The 27,195-nt window shown below is 36.3% G+C and overlaps 1 protein-coding gene across 1 annotated transcript in view; it reads right to left on the reverse strand.

Moving 5' to 3' along the window:
- LOC113075936 (fibrinogen C domain-containing protein 1-like) overlaps nucleotides 1-27,195 on the reverse strand; it is a 73,924-nt gene that overhangs the window by 33,125 nt on the left and 13,604 nt on the right. Inside the window, exons 2-4 of the mRNA XM_026248590.1 lie at nucleotides 16,109-16,588; nucleotides 4,491-4,650; nucleotides 3,673-3,809 (exon numbers count right to left, since the gene is read on the reverse strand). Of these exons, the coding sequence (XP_026104375.1) occupies nucleotides 3,673-3,809; nucleotides 4,491-4,650; nucleotides 16,109-16,588 (777 nt within the window). The remainder of the gene's footprint in view (nucleotides 1-3,672; nucleotides 3,810-4,490; nucleotides 4,651-16,108; nucleotides 16,589-27,195) is intronic.

The raw sequence follows: 27,195 nt of genomic DNA on the forward strand, positions 1-27,195 counted from the left end.
ATATATATATATATATATATATATATATATATATATTAGGGGTGACCCCGAATAGTCAACGAATCGATACTTTGATTCGAGGAGCCGATTTGACTACCAATGTAACAGTCGAATATTCACAGGGTGTTATTGATCATGCCATTTTGACTATATGGGAGAGCTCAAATGTCCGATTTCACATAGAAATTACCGGTTTTCTCCCAATAAGTTAATAAACAGCCTATTATGATAAAGCTGTAAGAATCTGAAAAGAAAGAAGCTTCAAATTAATATTTTAAAGTGCGTCAATAAATCCGACCACCCCTTCAGATTTATGTTTCACTTTCCATAATCTTTGACTGACCGAGGAGCATCTTGGTGGCAGGAATTTAAAACCTTACCAAGATTGTATAAGTAAATATATATATATATATTATATATATTAGTGATGGGCATAATACAAATTTTTAAATCTAGATTAATCCCACTGTAGATTAATCTAGATTAAAATGGCTCATTTGAATTCTCCCAAATGCATTCAGAATATATGTGCTACCCAAATAGAATAATGACTACAAGTAAGTCTTTTAGAACGGGTTTCTCAAGCCAGGTGGTGCATTAGACCAGGGGCTGTTTCCTGTTTCCAAAATGCATCACAAACTGCTTCGTATTATTTTACGCACCCATGTTAACGACTTCCAGCGTTCACGCGGTTGCGGTCCGTCAGTGCGTTCCAGGAGCAGTGCGTCTGCAGCAGTGCAGCGATCATTTACGTATCGAGTAGCGGACTTCGGAGATCATTTTCCTTTAATATATTTTGTACATTTCCTACTGCAAATATGTAAAAAAATATATTTTTTGATTAGTAATATGCATTCCTAAGAATTTGTTTTGACAACTTCAAAGGCGAATTCCTCAGTATTAGATTTTTTAGAACATATAATAGTTGTATCTTGGCCAAATATTGTCTAATCCTAATAAAACATACTTCCGTGGATAGCTTACTTACACATCTTTCAGATGATGTATAAGTCTAAATTTTGAAAAACTGACACTTAAGACCACATATACGTAAATTGGCTATAAACTCTGATGTCCAAAAGTCTGATACAACGACTGTAAATTATTTTATTCTGAATTATCCAGAGGTCTCCAAACTCTGTCCTGGATGGCTGGTGTCCTGCAAAGTTTAGCTCCAAATTAAACACATCTGAACCAGCTAATCATGGTCTAGGTATACTATAAACTTCCAGGCAGGAGTGTTGAGGCAAGTTGGAGCTGAACTCTACCAGGACACTGGCCCTCCAGGACTGAGTTTGGAGACCACTGGTTAACATAAAAAAAAGAAAAAAGTTTAGGTTCTGTAAGATTTTTTTAATGTGTTTGAAAGAAGCCTCTTATTAAAGGGTTAGTTCAACCAAAAAGCAAAATTATGTCATTAATAACTTACCCTCGTGTTGTTCCAAACCCGTAAGACCTCCATTTATCTTTGGAACACAGTTTAAGATATTTTAGATTTGTTCCGAGAGCTCTCAGTCCCTCCATTGGAGCTGTGTGTACGGTATACTGTCCATGTCCAGAAAGGTAAGAAAGACATCATCAGAGTAGTCCATGTAACATCTTAGGGTCAGTTAGAATTTTTTGAAGCATCGAAAATACATTTTGGTCCAGAAATAGCAAAAACTACGACTTTATTCAGAATTGTCTTCTGTTCTGTGTCTGTTGTGAGAGAGAGTTCAAAACAAAGCAGTTTGTGATATCCGGTTTGCGAACGAATCATTCGATGTAACTAGATCTTTTTGAACCAGTTCACCAAATCGAACTGAATCATTTTAAACGGTTCATGTCCCTAATACGCATTAATCCACAAATGACTAAACTGTTAACTTTTTTAATGTGTTCACTGTTGCTCCAATTTAATGTCTCCTAGGTTAATATAAGTATTAATTTATTTTACCCAAAAAAGGGTAGTGTATCTGAATCTCTTCATTCACTCTTCTTGTTCTTCACCTCTTTTGCTCATTTCATTTCATTGTCTCTCCTCAATATACACCAACACCAGTACAACCCCCACCCCACCCACACTATGAATGTGGGTGTATTCTTTTCTAGTTGCAACAGTCTCTTGAGCAAAAGAAAGTAGGACAGTTGTGAAGAACTAATAGCCTGACAGACTGCATACACCCTCTTTCGCCTCAAGCCATTTCCTCTCAATAACTTTCTATCTCTTTCATTGTATCTACAGCCTCTATGATGTCACTGATACAGTACGCTTAAATATGCCCATGCACACTTAATGATTGCTGGAATGGGGCACAGAGAAACCATCTGTGCTGTTGTCACAACTGAAGAAACTGTCTTTCCTATTGTTTCTCTCTCACATTCGCACGTCCTTAAAAAACATAATATTCTGCCGTTCTGTGAGTTCATAGTTAAATATAGACAATTAACTTCAGAATGTGCTACTGCATGCATGCAGATGTTATTGATCTCTGAGGAAAAGTTCAGGAAAGGACAGCCTCCGTATTCAGCAGGATTCAATCCTACGCTGGGAGACCGAGAGTAATCATAATAATGACCCTCAGCATCATCATATCGTTATCATCATATCAATCTCACTAAGAGCTTTCACAACGCTTTTCATCATTTTAAGCAGCTAAATATGACAATAACTTTGAGACTCTTGTTGTTAAGAACCTCAATAAAGACAGCAGTATATCTACATGTCATTACTAAACAAGACAGTGGATTAGTGCCACAGTACATGGTTGGAGAGATTAGATGCATACAATTTTATATGATATCAAAAGTCACATTTGACTTTGATACCAATCTGGGTTTTAAAATTTAATTTAAAATCGAGAGAAGTAAAGCAGACAGCTTGAAATTTGATGGATAAAAAAAATAAAATAATGATCTGTTTTGGTTTGGGAAATCTGGGTATGCATTGCCCCTTGTTAAATGGATAGTTCACACCAAAAAAATAAACTCCTGTAATTTACTCGCATATGTCGTTCCATACCTGATTTTATTTCTTTTGCAATCTTTCAAAGGGATAGTGACAATTTTCATAATTTTCATGCCTTCATGTTGTTCAAAATCTATATGTATGTCATTCTCCTGCAGAACACGAATGAAGATATTCTGACTGATGAAGAACACGGGGGTCCAAACAACACTGGCCCCCATTGACTTTCAATGTATAGAGAAAAAAAAAGGTCATATAGGTTTAGAACAACATCAAATGATGACAGCATTTATATTTTGGGGTAAATCTCTTTAGGTTTGTGTTGGCAAGTATATATGAGGTAATGGTTATTTGTGCTTTTTTTGGGAGGATCTGCTGCTCCTTCAAATCACTGAATTGCCAACTCAGTACAATGACCACCAAGTCCTAACCACCTTAAAAAATTAAGAACATGCCTACCTCAATATTCAGGTTACTTGTCAATCAACATGACAATCCAACATCACATCTTTTCATTGTGGAGACCGTTCTTCCCCATGTGTGTAAATTAGTGAACCACACTAATCTTCTCTTCTTTTCCCCCATTTCAAGCACGTTTAAATTAAAATGAAACCCTTACATTGGTGCGATACCAACAATACCAATAAATCACTCTTTAGAAGGTGCATAGTACCACAAACTCACACAAACTAACGTGCATGTGTTAATGTGTTAATGTGACTCACCGTCCAGCCACCTCCGTCTGTGCTCATATCACAGTAGACCTGAAAGCCGGCAGGGTAATGAGTGGGAAAAACAGAGTAGATGCCATCTTCTCTCTGACCGCTAGCATATATATCACTACAGTCCCGTGGACGAGAGCCTTGAAAGAGAGTGAGGGAGAGAAAAAGAGAGTCAAACACAAACCTCAAAGACTAGATCAACAGATATTTACAAGATATCAAATAGCTAAGTAGCTAAACTATTCCAAGGCTAATTTAATGACCAAAGGCATATCACTATAAGTTAGACAGGTTTTTCCAAGGCAGCTGGTGCTTCACAGTTTACTGGTCTCTGTTCCCAAAAGAGTGATCCTTTCCCCTGATTACAGAACATACTCTCCCTTTCACTGGCACACACTTGCATACAAGTATCCGCTCCACACAGAGGTTCATTACCAGCCACACCTGTGGCTCCAGCGAAGACATCAGGGCCTTAAAAGTAAAAGCTTTCAGACACATTAGGCCTCCCAAGAGCAAAATTTAAGCACAGACATTTTCCTTCAGCTTCCAGCGTCTTGTCTAATGAGAATTCATATCAGTGGGGCACAAAAAGAAGACAATAGTTATGTGCGTCTGATGTTCTTTGGATTGAGAATTAATGAGTTAACAATGAGAGGAAGATCAGAGCACCTCTGCTTGGGGGACCAAAGTGCTTGTGATTCTGAGGTGATGTCAAAAAAATCTTATCAACCCCAAACTTTTAAAAACTGTATAGTAGATCAAATGGACAATGGACACAGAAGTAAGACCCCAAACATAAACGAAGGAGATATATCCCCTACCATTAGCACAGCCTTTAAGGCGAACTCCTCTGACTGGCGCTCTCTGCAGGTCAGCCTTCACCCTGGCCTTCAGACCTCCAGTTTCCTTCTCCATGGCATTTAGAGCATCACTCACAGAGTTGACAACCTTCACCATGTTAATCTGGCTCTCGGAGAGCAGCTGCAACACATACAAAAAACAAGAACTATTACACAGACAGAAGAAGATAAAAAGGCAACTGGCCAGAAAAAAAACTGCAGGCAACAAATGTGTTGTGAGTCAGATCCATGTGGTTGATCTACAACTTATTATATACTTACTGACTTTAATTAAAGACAGGTCTGGAATGACAGTGATCACTTTTTGTTCCCCATCTATACCTTTATTTTTGTACTTAGTATCTTAAGATTAAATTGCATTAGGCTCCATTGCCTAAAAATATATGAGCCATTGTCTATATTGCATAAGACTTTCTTCCCTCAAGAAGAAAGACCCTCAAGAAGAAATACCAATGGGAGCTAAACATTCCAGACTAGTACACATCTGGACTCTTATGAATGAGCATAGCCAGCTCCCTCAAGAGCTGACTTTGCATGCTCCGCTCACAAACAATCCACACATAAATCATGTGTGAGAGCCCCGATGTGGTGAGAGCAGAAATAAACATGCTATCTAAATACAGTCTGCTCATATGCAAGAGATTGAGGTGACGAGTCCTCAATCTTTTCTTTATCAATGCTATTAATCTCTTCTTTACCAATGCTATCAACCCAAAGAGACGGCACTAAATCCAGGGGTGAAGGCAGAGTAAGGGCAAGGGCAAGGGTAGATCCATATGTGATCACCACAATCTCAATCACTGCCATGCCTCCGCTACAGCTGGTCTAGATCCACAAGGACCACAAACATGGGCATACTCTTCAAGTGCACCCGGCAGTAGAAGAGTTTTTTTTGCAGCAGGAGCACAATGTACACAGTCAGCCCCCTTGAGAGTTGACTGTGCATGCTCCCCAGGGCTCCATACGGCAACTAAAATGGTCGCATTTGCAACCATAAAAATGTAAATGCAAGTGAAGTTTTTGCTGAGGTTGCCACTGTCAACCAAGCCTATGTATTTACATGTTATCACTTAAAAATGTGCATGTAATGCCATTTTTCCTGATTGTTTTGGATTCACATATTTTGTTATGTTCGCGAATTGAGACTATGCGCATCAAAGTTGTATATATATATATATATATATATATATATATATATATATATATATATATATATATATATATATATATATATATATATATATATATATGCTTGAGTAATGATGCTAAAAATTCAGCTTTGAAAGTCAGCTTTGATTGTTCCTAATAAACTGTTTAGCTGCACTTGCAAGTGAATCTCAAATTATTTTGTGGGTTAATTAAATATATTCAAAATAAACTACAAGCATAAACATATATATATTTTTTTTATTTTGTCCTCACATTCTTTCTTGTAATTCCTGCCTCTCAGTCACACAGCTGACTGAAAGGCTCATTATGCATCTCATTATGCAGGCCTTTGTCTTCTCAGGTGTAAATCACAATGATATTCATGATAGTTGATGCCTTCTCGCATATGCCCTTTACAAACAAAAAGTGTCTTAGAAAATGTTAATCAATCTATTGTTTTCTGTGAGTGAATAAACAAGATGATTTTCACATCATTTTGAAGCATAAATTCTAGGCTACAAGTTCCAGGCTCAACAATCATGTGAACAAATATTCTGTATGTGTTTTATGACCTTATTTCAGTGACTTCAGTGAAAATGTTACTTCTCAAAAACAAAATCATGTACATACATGCTATTTGCATATTACTGTAGCACAGTTTGTACTGAATAGTGTTTTCAGACTTAAGCCATGTATATGTTTAGAAGCAACTGAAAAAAGCAAAAAAGTCAGGGCATGTCAAAACTTCAGGCCCCCAAAACCCCCTAGGCCTCAGAGGGTTAACCTGTTGTCTACATGATTCAACTCCTCCTATAAAATTGCATTTTACTAATTAAGAAAAACAGACTGAAAGTGTTAAAGACATACACTCTTAAAAAAGAAAGGTGCTTAAAAGGTTCTTCACAGAACCATTTTTGGTTCCACGAAGAACCATTCAATCAAAGGCTCTTTAAAGAACCATCTCTTTCTGACCTTTTTATAATCTGTTATTGTCTTCAAATGTTAAAGGTTCTTTATGAAACCATTTAGACAAAAATAAAAAAAAATCTTCTATGGCATAGTGAGGCACCTTACTATTTTTAAGAGTGCATGACAACATTTACAGGATGCATTGACGAGGACCCTAAACTATACTCAGGGGCCAAGTGATGCTTATGGTCCATGATATTGGTACAGATTCTGTGTAATAAACAATGTGTATTTCATGTTGGAAAAGACATTTAGTGCCCACTTTAAGTGAACCTTCATTCCCAGGTCATCTACGAGATGAATTAAAATGCTGATAGTCAAGAAAACATGAGATATAAACACGCCAGTATGATTGAAAAGTTAAAATTAAAGAAATAAATACATAAAAAACATAAAACACATTTATTCTGTGGCATTCATTTGGCACCTAAGATTTTTTTCTAATAGGAGCCAATTGCTCTTTACTCAATTTTTTTTGTTTGGAGCCCTGCTATTCTCCCAAACAAACAATACAACGGTCATGTGTATTCACAGATATAATGTTTAGAACACACCGACTGAATTGCTGCATGCTTGCATGCTGCATGCAAACAACAGATATTTCAGACGCCCCTTTCACACTGCACGTTGGACGCGGAAAATTGCCGGAACATTGCCGGTTCGCCTTCAGTGTGAACACAAACATGTCCCGGGTTTGATCCCGGGTAGGGGACCTAGTAACATAACCAGGTTCAGTTCAGGAATGAGCTCTCTGTGTGAACAAAAGCCAGAACTAATGCTGTAATAGGTGTATCGTAGAGATGACTCACGTTATCGTGCAACTCTTTTACCAGGTGTTTTGAAGGCAGATCAGCGTTCGCGAAAAATATAAATAAAAATTGTGCAAACTGTAATGAAGCAGAGATCAGTTAGTCAGTCCCTCCAGAAAAAAAGCGGATTTTTTTTGTAATTGTTGCGGGCAAAAATCCTTGATTTTGCGGCAGGTTTTCTTAAAAAATGCGATGGAATATGCAGAATATTTTTTGCAATCTTATGCGATGAAATTGCGGGAACTTGCAAAAACTGCGGTTTGATGAAAAAGAGAAAAAATTGTGAACCCCCCCCCCCAAACACCCTGTTCTCACTAGGCTACTACCTTTAATGAGTTATTTATTATGACTTCCTATGATAAGCAAGCATACTAAATCAGAGAATATTTAAGTTCTCATTCTGTTTTATTTCAGACCTCAATTAACACATGGCTCAAACTTACAAAACATTGAGTCAAACAAGTTCTCTAGCTTTACAAAAGGAATATTCAACTACTTATGTAAAAATTAATACAAATAAAATATACACACAAATATACAAATGCTGTTTTACAGGAATTGCAAAGTGCAATCTCTTATTGCAACGTAAATTATTTTACATGCTACTAATATACTTACAACTGTAAGGTTTTGGTACTATTCTGTAACAAAAAAGTACAATCTTACAACTGTAGAGGTGCATCAACTTCTGAATGAAACTACAACAGTCCACTGTGAAAATGAAAGCTATTGCGTAGCCTTTAAAGGGGGGGTGAAATGCTATTTCATGCATACTGAGTTTTTTACACTGTTAAAGAGTTGGATTCCCATGCTAAACATGGACAAAGTTTCAAAAATTAAGTTGTACGTTTGAAGGAGTATTTTTGTTCCCAAAAAAACTTTTCCGGTTTGTCACAAGTTTCGGAAAGTTTTTTTCGAGTATGGCTCTGTGTGACGTTAGATGGAGCGGAATTTCCTTATATGGGTCCTAAGACACTTCTGCCGGAAGAACGCGCGCTCCGGTATAGCAGAGCACTGAGAGGCTGAGCACAGCCTGATCAGAGCGAGAGCGTCGCGAAAAGTCACAAAAGAAGTGTTTTTGGTTGACAGAGCAAGACAACCCTGCACAGATTACCAAAAGAGAAACAGCATTAAGGGACCAGTGGATGGAGTTTATTTTTACAGAGCATCAACGGAGTTGTGCAAGTGTTTTTGTTTGTTCCCTGCATTTCGGATTGCACATCGTTTATTTCTTAAGGATAATGCAGTCCCATCGAAAAAGGGTCACGATCGTGTGTTGGAACCACATGCGGTGAGTAAAACTGCTTCAAATATCTCTGTGTTGTTAACTTAGCTATCGGCGTGTAAGCACATCAAGTAAACAACATGCGATGTTGTCATCAAACTGCACTTTCCACATGTACAGCTTAAAAAAAAAAAAAAAAAAGACGACATAAAGTGGAACTTAGTCATTTTCCAAAACCGCTAAGCAAATATATACAGTTTCAGTACATACCACATAGAGACGCCTTTGCTGATGATGTTAAATTTCAGCCTCTGGATCTGTGTCACAGCTTCCAAACGCTCTCAACGCAAAAGCCTACTGGCGCTCGTGATTCTTTAGCTCCGCCCACACGTCACGCCTCTAGGCGCTCGTGTTTTTCCGGGAAAAATCGGTACAGACTATCTTTCTCTTATAAATATAATAAAAATAAAGACTTTTTGGAGTTATGAAGGATGCAGTACTACTCTATAGGTACTCAAGATTAACAGGATATTGAGTGAAAACGAGCATTTCACCCCCCCCTTTAACACTGGCCTATCATTCGCCATCCTCATCCCTCTCTCAAAATAATTTGCCCCCACTGTCATGTAACACACCGGGTAACTGCTTCACGCGGTCTTTTGCACTTATTTTTGTTGGCAGATAAGAATGTATTGCATCTTTCACCCTGGTTTCACTGCGGGCTTCACAGATGATGTTCACATCGCGCAATTACGTCACTTCATAAGGTTCCCATTGGGAAATAATGGTGATTTACTTGTGTGAAGTAAACGCAACATTTTTAAACTTTCTGCTAAGATATATGTGACTTTTTTGCAACGAAAATTATTATTATTATGAAATCATGCTACCTCCGCATATTTTGCTTCCTGAAATCGGGATTTTATGTGGCGAAAGTGCGGCATATTTGAAAAAATGCGACCCCCGCATAAATATGTGGCCCTTGGCTGATTATGCATTAAATCACGCGATCGCATAATCGCGTTTTTCTGGAGGGACTGGTTACTTGCTCACTTTCCTTGCTAAAGCTGAAATCGTTTGCCAGTTTAAGTGAAAGTTAACGTGCCTAGCGTTTTGGACTCGTACATTACACGTAACATCCTGATATCACGTGTCTTTTCTGGACCTTTACGGGTTGTGTGTGAACACACGCACATGTTCCATGTAATCACTGGAAGTGTAAAAGTTGGCAAAGATGAACTTGTAATCTTTCTGGTCTCTATGTCACCCCACCCGTGGCCATGACATCTAGCCATTCCATTGGTCTGATTTCACACATGCTTCAGGACACGGTCACACAAAGGCATTTCCAAAGCTTTTCTGAAGAATCACGAGTTCCCTGAAGGGGAACAATTCTTGTACCAAGTATAGATCTGTGTTTGATGGCTTTAACCTATGTGAACTCTATAAGTTTATTTCCTGGACATATAGTGTAGAAAGCTTTGAACCATTGATTGTCCAGTGAAAATAAAAAAATCCCTTGTAGCCTATGAGAAGGCAAAATCAGTCTGGGAGACAGGTTCCATAAGGCTGGCTGTCATTTAAACTCAAATGCTTGACATGCAATAGAGCTGTAAAGGTCTTTGTGCCAGATTTACGGTGTTATTTTCTGCTTGAGGAATAGAGCTGAATCTGCTATTGCTTGTCTAGATAGAAATAAGACTGTTGAAATAAACACACTCTGACACATGCATATATGCCTTTCGCACATAAACTTAAGGGATCTGACCCATTTTAGATAGAAAACCCTATGTTTTTCTGTGAGCATATGAGCTTGTGCTTGTTTTATTGTTTGTGAGGCACATTCAACATAATGAGTGTCCTGTCCTCACCTGCAGCTCAACAATTTATCTTTAAAGAAAATGTACACATTTGAACAGGACACACACTGTCTATACATACTGTTACTGATGAGCTATGAACTTAAACTATGAAACTATACTTCATTTCACACAAAGTTTTCCCTCTCTCCATATATTTTAGGCAGATTTTTTTAAGGAATGTGACCAGGTTAAATCAACCTGATTACTGTTTTAAATAAATGCTGTTCTTTTGAACTTTCTATTCCTGAGAAGAAAAAATAAAAAAATATATATATTTTTTTTTTCAAAAGTTTAAAAATAAAATAAAATATGAAATTAGCATAATTACAAACTAAACAAAATTTTGAATTGAATTCAATGTTATCACTGAGTGTGGGATAGGTATGGTTTTTATTTTTTTATTTTTGAAAGAGGTCTCTTTTACTTGCCAAGGCTGCATTCATATAATTTAAATATTTTAAAACAACTGTTTTTTATTACAGGTGCCATATATTTTAAAATGTAATTTATCCCTGTGATGGCAAAGCTGAATTTTGTATCAATGTTGAAAACAGCTTAATATTTCAGTGAAAACCATGATATTCTTCAAATAATTCTGAAAATAAAAATTAAATAAATACAAGGCATTTATTTTCAAATGACTAGCATATTAGCTGTTTATTAGTATGTGAGGGGCCGTACAAGCCATAATATTTGTATGATGAGGTCAGTTCATATCATGGGATAGGTAAACAAAACAAGGCCATTACTAATACACAGTACCACACTGAATGATGTTCTTTAGGACCGTTGACTATTAGCACACTGAACTGTTTAGATCATGGTTGGTTTGACACCACAGACACTTGCACATAACACACACACACAAAATAAAACTAAGAGTGAACTAAGAGTGTCTGCTCATAGTAGGTAACCTTTAGCTTAAGCTTTTCTGGGATTCTATCAATGAGTGGACTATAATACTGAGATGATTGACTGTTCAGGATTTCTTTATTTACTGGCAGAGTGTAAACAGAATAGTCACTGAAGCTACTAGAGTTAAAATAGATTTACACAAAGTTCAATCCATTCGTTCCTCCACAATATTTTTTCACTTTCATGGGTGATTCCATTCACTCTATGAAATTTGTGGGGGAGGGAGAGATCTATCCTTTCTGTGTGTGCATATCCTGCTGCTTCATGGAGCATATGTGCTAAAATGCTATCATGTTTAACCTGTAGATTTACCTCAGTTAATATCAGAGCTGCTTTCACCACAAACTAACAATTAAACTGGCATTCCAATTAAATATAGCACTGGGTTTAATCTGTGACCAGGGAACAGTGCGTTTCATTTTTAATGCGAAGGGAGAAAATAATAGGTAGGCCCTTAATTAATAAATGTAGGGATGACATATTTTTACATGGTTTATACGGTAACAACACACACCCTCTTCTGCCTCTTTTTCTTCCCTATTCAGTGGTGGTTCAAGCCTGTGCTGATTGTTGCTTTCTATGCTCCTTTCCAGATTTCACAAATCCAACTATTCATTTAAACTGTATCAAAGCTCAACCAAAATAAAAAATGAAACCGAAGACACAGAAAAACACAGGTCACCACTGCTGTCTAAAAGTCATCAGAAAATGGAGGATTATTTTCTATTCAGGGGGGATTTTGTTAACGCCTTTCTCTGTCACACAGGTGTTTGGTTGTGATAAACCACTCTCTTTCACTCCTGCCCGCCGCGTGTTTGTCTATGTGTGTGTATGTGTTTTTGTTTGACAGATTTGGTAAGTAGAAGCTTGTCAGTAACTAGTGGTTTGAGAGAGATGGTGTTAATCCTAAACCTGAAGTCTTCATAATTCAGATTAAAGTCAGGCTTTAATCTAGTAATTCACTTAACACTGGAAAACAGTCCACATCTGCTGTTCCCCAGCTCTGAAACTGTAGTCTATAGAGAAAGAAGTGACAGAGCAGTTGACATCTAGTGTATCAATGTCCTCATATCAGCTTTCTCTGTCCTCAGCTGGCAATAACACACTGTATGTGACAATATATATACCACTAGAACCGTGCATAATGCAGCATAAGTACAATATGTTACAGGATGCTAGTGTGAAAGCCAACATATTCATAAAATGCCCCGGAGCATTAAAGAACCACGCAGATAATAATTAAATTGCAAATAATCAATCAGTGGCACTCTGTCACATGGTGGACATTAAAACCAAATAAAGGAGTCTTACACATTCAAACACTCTGAGTTTAAATTAATTAATTAAATAAATAAAAGTGAAAACCTCAAATATAATAAGCAGCTTTGCCCCTAGAAGCTTTGGTTCTGTGTAAATAAAATGCATCAGAGCAGCCTCAGAATGTGGAGTTGTCGTGATGGAGTATATTTATTCACTCAATATGTAAACTTCCCCCCCCCATGTTTCTGTTCTTGGTTATACTGTATTAAACTGTTAATTTAAATAAACTTTAAAATAAATACATTTCATGTATTCCTCATAAATCTTGTAAGCATCAGCAATGTAATTTATTGATACTTTTACCATTTACTTTACCAATGCACTATAGATAAAATAAATTAAATCAAAGAAATTTATGAAAAAATGTATTTGCTATCATTGGAATAAATTTGAACATTGTAATAAAATTTAAATATTTTTAAAGTTATAATAATATGTCACAATATTGTGTTTTTAAGGGGTTTCACTGTATTTATTTTTTTGTTAAATAAATGCAACTTTTGTGAGCGCATGCTTGTAATCCTGTGGATACAAGAACCAATGTTCTGACATAACATTCGCTGCGGCTTGTTTTCAAGCAGACAAATGCACATGCATTTATCACATGCATACATCATGGTACTCTCATGGTGCTATCATGAATGGTGGCAGAGGATATGTGGAGGAGTTCCTGAGCGTTTATCATCTGTCGAGCTGGAGCGATCATATGCTTAATGCTTACTTTTCAGATGGGACTGGACAATGATAATTTTTTTTTAGATTTCTGTCTCATGTCGATTGTTATAGACCTGTATCAGACTTTTTAAATTACATCCTTGATTTGAATGACTCTGATTTCTTTTTTGACGTGGAATATAATCGTCCTGATCCTGTCCGGAAGCATGTGGGCGCTCCAGTTCACCACAAGCCAGCTCCCTCCACATACCGCTCCAATGAGCCTGCTCCCATCGTTCCAGCCATGCCTTCCAGATCCCTTCCAGCCCTCAGCCCAGAAAATGAGGCACCAGCGCTCCTGGATTTGGCGCTTCCTCAGGAGTTCTCGACTATTATCCTCTCGTCTAAGTCCGCTCCAGAAAACTCTCTTTCGGCTCCTGAGTCTCCTTCATCTCTATTGATCCCTTCCAGCCCTCCTTAGTCTCCTGAGCCTCCTTTGTTGGCGAATTCTGCTCCTTCAGAGTATAATCTAGAGCCCGTTGCTTGAAAGCATCCTCAAGTCACCGCCCTCCAAAGCGACACCCTCCCTCCAGGATTCCCCAGAAATTTTTTGGGGGGGTTCCCATGGCTGTGGTGGCCGAGCCGGATAAGGCCACAGAGGATCCGCCATGACAACCTGAGTCCACTGATCTGCCATTGCCCCCTGAACTACCTACTCTGCTATGGCCCCCTGAACTCCCTGATCAACCCTTGTGGTTCTCCTTGTCTCCATCCTATTCCTGTCCTGCACCAGCCTTCGGGGCGCTCACCCCCATCCCCGATGTTATTATATAATTCCTTAGTTTCTTTGTCCTGTTTGTATTTCGTTTAAAGTGCTTGTATTTTCCTTATTCTACTAAGTGGATTTATCAAAAAAAAAAAATTAATACCTGCCTTCTTCGTACTCCCCTTAATCTCCTGGCAACCCGTGACTATTTTAACATTATGCTTTCTACCTTTCTGGGCTTTAAAATATGTTAGTTTAATTGCTGTCAATGCAGGGTCAGAGAGCAAATATCTTATTATGGGTTTGGAATGTCACAAGGGTAAGTAAGAGTTCATTTTTAAATGTAAATGCAACTTTCAATGGTATACATAACCATGCAGCTTCTGTGGCTTGAAACTTTGACTGAAACATCTAATACACAAGGACTACTTCAATGAAGATTAATCTCCATTACTCCATTACTGGTAATGGTAGTAAATAACTTCCAATGGGTCTCACATTGATGACAAAAGCATTTTGCAAATGAGCCATTGTTTGAAACAGCATAAAGTATTAGAGCAGACCAGCAGGGTGGCAATTGAACTGAGGTTCAGACTCAGGGAAACATAAGTGTTAACACAGCATTATTCTTCCTGAAACGTCATTTATTATGGATTCTGTCCATTTCCCAGATGTTCAGTGGTTTGACAAAAGCTACTGCTGAGCTGAAATCACACCTGCTCAGTTCTGCTCATGTAGAGTCTGTATTGTAACCATGATTTCGGTCTTATAATGCACCATTGCTTCTACCTAAGTTACTGCACCTATAATATATTTGAAAAAGAGCTATTCAGAAATAACTAATTTAAAATATATATTACTATATCTAAAGTTTCCAGACAAAGCAAATGGGTAGTTACTTTTGGAAAGTGTTGTGACAAACTACAGTGGTTGTAGAAAAAAATCCCCCCCTTTAAAATAACCACATTGCGTTGGTTTGCAGCATGAAATGAAGAAGGACACAGTTTTTGTTTTACCTTGTTTAAGTCTGGGATCTGACGGGAATGCAAGGAAATTCACAAATATGTGTTCAAAAAGTAAACCTTCTTCCCATTGACAACTATCGGGCAGAGGGCAGCAGCGATTCCTCTAGTCCCTGCTGCAGAGAAACAACCCCGTAACAGGAAATCACCACCTCCATGCTTTACTGTAGGAATGTTACTGTTATTTGGAAGGTGAGCAGGATTGGATTTCCACCAGACATATTATTTGGTGTTGAGGTCAGATAATTAAGTTTTAGAACCTTCAAACTGCATTTTGTCAAAGCTCAGCCGTGACTGCATGTGGCCTTTCTTTAGGAGTGGCTTTTTTTTTCTTGCAGCCCTCCCATACAAGCCACATTTGTAGAAAATGTTTGATAATGTTGCACATGCACACAATGACCGCTCTTTGTCAGAAATTCCTGCAACTGCTTCAGAGTTGCTGATAGCTTCTTGGTTGCCTCTCTGACTAGATTCCTCCTGTTTTTTTTTTTTTGATCCAGTTTGGAGCAACAAAATAGGGGTTTTAATCTGATTAATCGAAAAAATAATCGGCCAACTAAATGATTATTAAAATGTCCGTTAGTTGCAGCCCTAGAAATTACAGTGAAATATACTATATATTATTATTATGCATGCAGCTTTTATGGCCACATATTAATTGATTAAATTATTTGATAAAAGTTAATTTACCACACTGCATTTAAAAGTAGCTAGTAAATACATAAGGGTGATTAAAAAAGGTGAAAAGTTCCTGTAATAGTATATATATATATATATATATATATATATATATATATATATATTGACATGCCATCTCAACAACCCAAATGCATGTTATATTTAACTGAATATACAGCTGCTGTGCATATGTGTGCCATATGCCATTACCTGTATAAGTCTGCTCTGTTCAGTCTGCAGTGAATTCAGGTCCTGTCCCAAGTTGCTTTGTCCTCTTCTGAGAGACTCATAGTCCATCTTCAGCTGTCCTGCATGAGCAGACAGCTTAGCAACTTCCTCTGCCAAGTTGACCAATAGTGCTCTATCCTGACCTTTGACAGACTTGAGATCTGTATCGTGGTCTGTGAGTGAGTGCAGCAAAGATGTCTGCACACCTTCCAGCCGCAGGAAGTTACTGTTATAATCAGGGCAGTTGGGGTCGATGAAGATATTGATGCGTGATCCATCACCCCTCTCAACTGTCACTAAAGCATTGGCTTCATCTTGATTGGTGCTAATATGAGGCGGGCCATCCGACATGGGGGGAGCCTGGTAGTGGTTCATAAGAAGAATGGTTCCCGTCACGGTGACTGCGAGCAGAACGGCCACGAAGAGAAGGATGGTACATAGCAGATAACTACAACTTATCCTCTGCAGAAAAAGACACAGAGAGACAAATAAGGTTAAATACATCATGATTATCATTTCTGCAGAACAGAAAGTGCTTTTAAAGCCCTCTCAGCTCTTCTCTGTATATATGAATCAGATTATATGCTAAAGAATGTCTAAATCAATTTAAGTCTGAGAAAAGGGCTATGGAAAAACATAAGGATGTATATATATATATATATATATATATATATATATATATATATATATATATATATATATATATATATATATATATATATATATATATATATATATATATATTATAATAAAATAAACATATGGCATTACAAAAATGGTTGTAATATGACGATACACTCTGCTGTGTAAAAATTCCAATATAATACAGCAGAAAGTAAAATTATGCAATCTATTCCACTTAATGGTTCTCCTGCAGATTTATATATATATATATATATATATATATATATATATATATATATATATATATATATATATATATATATATATACATATATATACATATATATACATATATATACATATATACATATACATATACATACATATATATTCAGCTGAAAGGTAACACAGTGATAAAGCAGTGTTTTATTGGCCACGAGTCTCCATGTGATATGAATTTGCAAAGCAAAAGTTCACCAAACTTGAACTTTGAAACACATCTAAATGCGCATGATCTTGCATTTCCTACCTCCCAAAATCACATTGTTATTCGTAAGTCAATGGATTAAAAATGTTGTGTAACCGCACCATAAGAATGAAGCTTTATTTCGGAATCATTGGTCCTACAGCAGAGAAATGCCTCAAAAATCTGAAATCTCAGAACCAGACATATATATATATATATATATATATATATATATATATATATATATATATATATATATATATATATTATTATTATTATTTTATTTTATTTTATTTTTTTTTTTATGGTTATAAAGATAGATGGATATATTTTACACAGTGAAGACTAATTAATTTACCCAATGTATATGTCAGTATATATGAGTATATATCCATATGTCAGATATATAAGAAATGTATTAGCCAAGGGTTGGAATTCAACCACTAGAGTTTACCATCCAAACAAACAGGTGTGTGTAAAGTCTGGATATGCGTGTGTGCGTGCATGGATAAAATATGTAATTCCCTGACTAAGGAACTTTTTTCCCCAAGCCTTGCTGTTCACAAATATGCTAAACAGCCATGCTGGCAGTGGCCCATACTATTGGATGGTTAATGGCTTGCTTTATGATTTGGCTTTAACGATCAACTCTGGGAAAATAAAACGATTTCGGGGAAGCACTTCAGTGAAGAGTTTACTCAGAGAGACCACAGATCTTCCCTCTTCGATCTCTGGGGGCTGGTGGAACATGTCAAGTCACTAGATGCAAGAAGTTTCTGGTATGATTTAAATAGGATCAAACCACACTGTTATTTTTCTAATAGATTACTTCTGGCACTGGCATATGATTTTTCTGTCCTTGGATGAGCTCTCCAAGCACAGAGTTTAGAATGTACACTTATACATTAATAAGTTACTGCTTTATAGAATTAACAATGATGTTAAATTATGTTCGTTTAAAATATTATAAAATCATTGTCACATAAAAAGATGGTTCAATAGTTGATGGTTCAATACAGTTCAATAGTTTGTAGATTTATTGCAGTAAGCACAGTGAACAGAAGCAGTTGAGTGAATGTTGTTAATAAAGATGGAAGAGATGGAATGGTAATGATATAACCAGTGATAATTTTGACAGCAAATTTTGATTTAGTTATAGTCATAGTCTTTTAATGTCTATAATATAGTCTATAATGCCATTTAGATTTAGTCGTATTTTATTCATCTGAATTGTTTTTAGTTTTAGTCTAGTTTTAGTTCACTAAATCTACAGTCAATTTAGACGGTTAAAATCAAATGGGTTTAGTTACAGTATATACATTATATACAAACTCGATTCCAAAAAAAGTTGGGGCACTTTACAAATTGTGGGTAAAAAAGGAATGGAATAATTTACAAATATCATAAACTTATTTTTTATTCACAATAGAATATAGATAGCATATCAAATGTTGAAAGTGAGACATTTTGAAATGTCATGGCAAATATTGGCTCATTTTGGATTTCATGAAAGCTACACATTCCAAAAATTGTTGGGACAGGTAGCAATAAAAGGCTGGAAAAGTTAAATGCACATATAAGTAATAGCTGGAGGACCAATTTACAACTTATTAGATCAATTGGCAACATGATTGGGTTTAAAAAGAGCCTCTCAGAGTGGCAGTGTCTCTCAGAAGTCAAGATGGGCAGAGGATCACCAATTCCCCCAATGCTGCAGCGAAAAACAGTTGAACAATATCTGAAAGGAGTTTCTCAGAGAACAATTGCAAAGAGATTGAAGTTATCATCATTTACAGTGCATAATATCATCCAAAGATTCAGAGAATCTGGAACAACCTCTGTGTGTAAGGGTCAAGGCCAGAAAACCATACTGGATGCCCATGATCTTCAGGCCCTGACTATGGCAAAGTAGAAAACTCTTCTGTGGTCAGACGAATCAAAATTTGAAGTTCTTTTTGGAAAACTGGGACGCCATGTCATTCGGACTAAAGAGGACAAGGACAACCCAAGTTGTTATCAGCGCTCAGTTCAGAAGCCTGCATCTCTGATGGTATGGGGTTGCATGGGTGCGTGTGGCATGGGCAGTTTTCACATCTTGTTATGCTCTGTATATCCAAGTTCTAGAAGAATATATACTCCCATCCTGACATCGCCTCTTTCAGGGAAGACCTTGCATTTTCCAACATGACAATGCCAGACCACATACTGCATCAGTTTCAACATCATGGCTGTGTAGAAGAAGGATCCGGGTACTGAAATGGCCAGCCTCCAGTCCAGATCTTTCACCAATAGAAAATATTTGCCACATCATAAAGAGGAAGATGTGACAAAGAAAACCTAAGACAGTTGAGCAACTAGAAGCCTGTATTAGACAAGAATGGGACAACATTCCTATTCCTAAACTTGAGCAACTTGTCTCCTTAGTCCCCAGACGTTTGCAGACTGTTATAAAAAGAAGAGGGGATGCCACACAGTGGTAAACATGGCCTAGTCCCAACTTTTTTGAAATACCTTGAAATTTAAAATCAACTTATTTTTCCCTTAAAATTGATACATTTTCTCAGTTTAAATATTTGATATGTCATCTATGTTTTATTCTGAATAAAATATTGAAATTGGAAACGTCCACATCATTGCATTCCGATTTTAATTAGCAATTTGTACAGTGTCCCAACTTTTTTGGAATCGGGTTTGTAGTTTTGATATTAATGTTTTATCATGATAGACACACTGCTGTGAAACACAACATGACTTTATGTGAAAAGAACATGGTCTTTGTTTTAATGAAATACCAATGATAGGCTAATTATGCACTCTTTACAGCAAACTGTTTACCACATTCTTCATTCTTTCAAGCAAGGTTCAGAAAACTGGACTGAACAGAGTTCTCTCTTACATCGTAAGAATGATCTATATGTCTGCCCTGTTTTTACTCCCACATATTGACATTTTTTATGTGACGTGCAACACGTGTATGTTAGCTTATGTCCCGCCGGTTCATATGTACGCATCTAACCTCCTAACTATACAGCAGATTTGTTCGGAAATTGCATGAATCTCCACCCAAATTGTCCCTCCCTAACTATTTTATCTCATTTTTATTTGTTGACGAAAATGTCAATATATTTTTGTCATAGTTTTTGCCATTCAAAAAGAGTTTTCATCCGTTATAGTCTCTTTATCGTCAGTGAAAAAAAAAGTAATTGACTAACATTATGATGAAAATTATTTGTCAACAAAATTAAGACTGGATATTTTGGTCTTTGCAGGTGTGTCAGAGATCATGGACTTCAGGAGCGGTGAGAGAACAAACACCTCAAGTTGATGCTGGAGAGTGGAGAGTTGGGGACACATGCAATATAAACATACAACAAAGACAGAAAGAAGAGGAAAACATCATTGGACCGTAGAGCACAGGTAAGCAGTCCTTACTCAATACGAGACCATAAAGTAAAGTGGCTGATAAAGAGCTGGATTGGTGTCAGGTGTGGGTTATTGCATAGGGAGGGCAGGTGAGTAGCAGGAGGGATGATGGGAAGTGTAGTGCAAAAGTGACTGAGCTGGTGACTGTGAAAAGTCATATATCTCTAATTTATATTACTATATATATTAATACATTTATTTTTATTTTAGCTTTAAATGTATTTATTTTTAATAATAATGTTATATTTATATTAGTATTCATTAATAGTTTTACATTTTTCTGATGTGTGTGCATGGATTCACAATTTTTTTTGTTATTATATATATGTATAATGTTATTTTATTTAACAGGTATGACTGACGCTCTTAAATTCTGCATGTAAACCAAATGAATTAAATCCAGTAATGATATTTGGACAGTTTCCTTTTGAACAGCTGTTTCATCAAGATGAAAAACTGCTGAAACTGATTTATACAGCAGACTCTCAAAAGTTTGAAAGAAGTATTGATAGCTGGACTATAGAGTAGAAGTCATTTTCCCTGCAGATCAGTCGTCATTGTGACTGCTTTCTTTTTCATGTTCTATTGCTGATTCTCTCCAGCTGAGCCTCAGTAGATTGATAGCTATTTTTGCTTGTTGTATTTTATTGAGTGACGATTGTTGTCCCTTTTCCAAAACTCACATACACAGACACCAACCATACACACGATATTATAAACACAAACAACACCATAAATAGGCTACACTGAGCATTTCTATAATCTGTTTTCTCCCACATACTGGTGCATTCACTTGAATTTTAATTTTAACGACCAGACAGATGAAGGGTGTTTCTGCAAAAAAAAAAAAAAAAAACAGTGTTTTGCATAAAATATTCTGAAAGCAAGACACTTCAGTGTATATGAGTTAGATGAATCTATAAGAGGGCTGACGCACAGGAAAGCATATGATGAAATGCTGAATATAAGCTGTGTGTGTGTGTGTGTGTGTGTGTGTGTGTGTGTGCTCGTTTAATCTAAATGGCATACGAAAAATCCTTTTGCTTTAATAATGCCCTTAGTAATATAGCTACTAACACATAAGGTCACATATACACTTTCATAAGCATATCATCTGATTTTCTTTTTAATGTCGCAGGCATTAAGTGGACACTATTACATTAGTATTTTTTATTTATTTATTTATTTTGCTATATGGTAACAGAATCAGACAACTGAAACATTAGGAAGGCCTATCAGTGCTCTCTGTAAGACTGCTTTCAAAAGTAGAATATGTTTTTTTCTTATTTTTCAACCCCTTCCATCTGACCACCTATGGATATTTCTTTTTTTTATCAAATCAATTCATTCCTGTCAATCTAATTCAATTAAACTTGTTTTGTGGCCAATTCAACTCAAATTCACAATCACAAATTGAAAGAAAGAACCGTCTAACCCTGCTGTTATCACAGTCTTAACAAATGTAACATTACAAATAAATGAACACATTTGGTTCTAGAAATAAAACTGACAGCATTTATTTTACTTTGTAATGGCCCTTTATAGATTAGCTATTGAGCTCCATACAACCAACAACATCTCCATACCTCTCCGATATCCATCTTTTGCTATGTCACATACACGTAAAAATAAACCCTCAATAATATTATATACTAATTCATCTCACTACTTCAATATCCTTGTTATTTTATTGTCACAGACGCACCTTGAGGTTTCCAACAGTTCTCAACTAGGGCCATGACAAAGAAACAAAACTGCACATTTCACAGATATCCCACAGTGAGGAAGACGAATGGATTTTTCAACCAGTGCTCTTCTTGTATATATCTCCACTCATACATAGAAGAGTTTCCTGTGAATAATGCATGCAATAACATAAGAATCAATAGCATCTGACCACAAATATGAACTCACTATCACTCGTTTTCTCTTTCTGTATCTTTTCTCAATTTCATTTGCTCCGGTTCACCCTTCCTTCCTCTATCCTCTCTGTACCTGCATATTCTAAGTAAAAGTCTGGAAAGGTTTTGCCAACATGGACTCCAAAGGGATGTGATGTTTCAATAATATTTGTCACGCAAACTCTCAGTTGACTTTTTCCATGTCTTCTGTTTGAATGCTTTAAACTTTTTTAAATGTTTAAAAAGGCCATATTTTCACCATCAATCAAAGCCTCCACCCCCACATGCCGCTTTACTAAAGGTGTACACCTCGCCTATTTTTGAAGGTGAGAGTGTGCGCTCGAATATGCTCTAGAACCCCTCTCGCGATACTTTGTTGTCATACACCGATCAGTCTGTGCAGCGCTGCTTCAAGTCAAACACACATATTGGGTTCGTGGTGGTGCTGTTGTTGTGCGCGCAATGAATAATATATCCAACATACATCATTGCATCGCTATAGCATTGTGAGGGTTAGGTTTAAGGTTAGGGAACAAAAAATATCATTAGCTTAGTATAAAAACAACAGAAGTCAATGGAAAGTTTTCACCAAGATAGAAAAACAAATGTGTGTATGTGTATGGCTGACTGCTCCTTCAACTCCAATTCACCCCAAAAGCTATCGGGTGTGAAGTGATGCCCATTTCAAAAACGAGATAAAAGGGCGAGCCAAGGACAGCATACACAAACACACATAAGAAGATCCACCAGTGAGACACTGGGGTGCAATCGAGGCCAGAGGCACATGGGAACTGATGCAATCTGAGGGGTAGAACTAGGGGTGTCTTGATGCATGAATGGGAAACTGGATTGTCCTGGTTTTCTTTTGCACTCAATACGATTTATTTACTTTTGAAAAAAAAAAAAAAAAAGACAGCCTCCAACTCCATTACAGGGACATATTCAGTTGGACTCTATTCAAAAGCCTGTGGATTCTGGATCAATACAAGGCATAGTTCTGTCCATACAAGAAAAAATTTAAATTATTGGCAAACTGTAAGCATTAAGAACACAGTGGGAAAAAAAGGAATAACAATTGTTTGTGAGATGTATTTTCTGTCTAAATGATCACTTGATGTGGTTTCAAAAGTGTGGTAAGCTTTGTGATCTTTACCTGCAATAGCCTGAGATTTCGGTGGCAATCACTGGCCCCGAGATAAACTGTGAGACCCAGACTTCACAAAGTACTCTCTATACCGCAGCGGCGCATTCCAGCCCACTGAGATACCAACGAGTTCATGCTCGTCATCTAAATCACATCTAAAGGTTATAAAGCAGACAGTTAACACTAATGATAGTTTCACAAGGTTAGACAAATTTTTCTTGAGATTGATAAAGTAAACCCATTTGGACTGCAGCTCACAACAGAATATTGACTCAAAATTCCCCCTCATAGACATAATAATCTAATAGAAAAAAAAGAAAAAACTAAATCAGAAATGGTTTCGATAAAACTGCTTGATTTAAATATTTTCTTTCAAAAAGCATGGAGTTAAGTTAAGAGTAATCATCTAAATCAATTTAACATATAGCAATCATGTTTGAATGAAAAGCCTGATACAAAGGTATTAAATCCAAATGAATTCTATAAAATAAAGTGAACAGCATCGATCACCTTTTTTTTTTTTTTTTTTTTTTTTGAGTGTGGGACAGTTTTCAGCTTTCATATTTTATAATTTTATTTTTATTTTATTTATATCTCATGACATTTGTGTGTGTGTTTGTGTGTGTCTTTGCAGCTTTAAACTGGTGATTTTAAAGGGACAGAACATGTAGCTCAATTTCATGTTAGGATTTGCATCAGTTATTGTAAATATTTAATGTTTTTAAAAAATGGCGTCCGCTTGAAGCAAGTTGATTATGTCATTATTATATTCTCTTACCACACATATATGTGGAGAGCTCCTATAATAAATAAATAAATTGACTTAGAAATCTCCAGATTTTTTTAGAAGATAAGTGATGATGATAATAATGATACGAAATAATATACTTTACTAACTTTCTTAAAAAATAAATAAATAAATAAAAAACTCTTCTTTTATGCTCTGCAAAAGAAAAGAACCACATTCAGTTTTCATATAGAACAACATAGAGGTGAGAAAATTAATTCTTAGACTAGCAGAGATGGCAAAATTATATTGGATATGTTTGGCAAAAACGAGTTCCAAACATATGACTGGACAAACATTTTTTGCAGTTCAAACAGGGTTTCTTTTGTCGTAGACATGACCTGGTAACAGTATCTGACATGACTATGTGACCTTGATCATTTCTCTGTGCTGTCTTAGTCTTTTTCTCCTTACTGCTTACTGCTGCATCATATGATGCTTTTTCAAAGATCATTATTTTGTGTATTTGGTGTAACAAGATATGTTGACATCCTTTATTGTTCAAAAAACACATTATTTTTCAAATACTGTACATTATTGTAGGTCCTCTATGCCCCACCTCTGTAGTAGCCATTTCCATATAAACTGCAATAAATACAAAACTAGAGCCGGACTAAAACTGAAATGAGACATTAATAATAAATAGCATTCTGAGTAAATGAAATAATCATACTTCTTGAGACTTGCATGCATAACAAAAAAATAAATAAATAAAGCACACTTTGTTACATTTGTATTTTTTTATTCTATTGTATCCTTTGCATTTTTATTACTGCCAGTTTAACTGTTTTAAATAATTTTGAGGACTTTTTGTTTGTTTGTTTGAAATTCTGCTGGTCCTTACAACATAGATGTCATGGCAACCTTATTTACAGGAAATAAATAAATTGAAATTTATCACTAGCATTAAATAAATCACTCATATAAAGTTTTGGTCATATGGCCCCCTAATAATCTTGTTAAATAATCGTGATTACAATACTTACCAAAATAATCGTGATTATGATTTTTGCCATAATTGAGCAGCCCCAGTTAAGACAGCTGACTCCACTGTTTGACCTTCTCTCTCTCTCTTACACTCATGCGACGTGCAAAACTCTGCATTTGAACATTCAAAAGCAAATACTTAAACTATTAACAAAACTTACTTACAGTAGCTGATTCAGAAGCGCCAGTATGTCGAAGCAAAATCAGAATTACCTCCTCTCCTAGGATCATGAAACGGATTTGAGACTTTAGTCTTTGCAAATTTACAGATCTTCTTTATGCACCAAGAGCTTGTAAAACTCCAAAGAGAAAGGAAAAACTGAAATAGCATCATATGTCCCTTTTAAATAAAACCCAAATAAGCCCCAGAAACTAAAACGGATTGAAAAAGATTTTCAATGAATGTTCTGGTTTTGTATTAAGTAGGTTTTAGGTTCAATATCAATTTTAAGAGAAATATAAAAAAAATAATGGTGATAAAACTGCAGTTATGGTGTCATAAGTGCCAGAAAGACTAATGCAAATGACTGCAGAGTTCAAAAGTCTCTGTGTAATCCACACAAAACACTTAGGATGCAATTACTCCAGCAATAAGCTCAAAAAGCCCTCAAATGTTTCAGAGGAGACAATTACTTGACTAAAATGGCTCAAAAGCCTTGAAACAAATACATAATCCCCAACTTCCAGCATAAAAACACATAGTCTTCGGTACAGAAAATACAGTCAAGGGAAAACACACAAAGCCATGCACTCTGAATACAAGGGAGTGATTGTAGCTTTCACATATGTTAGTTTCTCACTCATCTGTCATTCTTATCTCTCTCTACCACTCACCCATCAATCCCAGGTTACTTTTGCTCTCTCTCTCCAACACTGAGCATCAGAGAGGATGCCTACCTAACGGTGGGTGGATAAGAGAGCTCTCAAAGCCTCTGTGTGTGTCTGTGTGTGTGTGTGTTTTAGAGTAGCTACCTTCCAATGCTGTGCGTTGATTTACATGTCATCAGAAACCCTTTTCAGGGCAATGCGGGTGGCAAGGCCTCTTCAGAGCCAACTGGAAGGCAGCGATTTTGGATTATAATATGGTATCACATCACTAAAAATAAAATAACCTCATTGCATCATCCATTAAATGTAGGTCTCTTGAAGAAAAATAGCTGGACCAGGACTGTTTTTTTCTCAGCAGCTGCAAGGTAGTGATTATGGATATTGTAGTGAAAGCTTCTAAATAATCTAAATATTCTCTCTCTCAAGAGAATGTCATGTTTGGGCAATGGTGAGTAATTCACCCTCTCAGTTGTTCAACAACACAACTGACAATTTGTGGCATAACAAAAACTGTAATTGAATGCATGCACACTTTGTTTTCAAACACCCCTGTAACAGAATCTTGGCCCGTGACATATCAGTTTTTTATCAATTCAATACGAAACATACTGCAAAGAAATATATATATATATATTTCCTGTTTGAAACAAAAAAGAAAAGAAAAAAGAAAATACATTTCTCAAAGCTAAATTGAACATACCACATTGCTCGAAAGTAACTACAATTCCAGTGAGAATACAACAAGAGTGATTATTTTGCTGAAAATGAACAGTTGTACAGCGGTAATTGTGTCTGTGAAAATGTGATTATTCAACTAGAAAATCTATTGCTTTCAAGTGTCATCACTTTAGCAACAGGTGACACTCGGTTGCACAATGCTGTAATCAGATGAGTGTTTTAACAGGTTTA

This window comes from Carassius auratus, chromosome 5 (genome assembly GCF_003368295.1).
Source record: "Carassius auratus strain Wakin chromosome 5, ASM336829v1, whole genome shotgun sequence".
Lineage (NCBI taxonomy): Eukaryota > Metazoa > Chordata > Actinopteri > Cypriniformes > Cyprinidae > Carassius > Carassius auratus.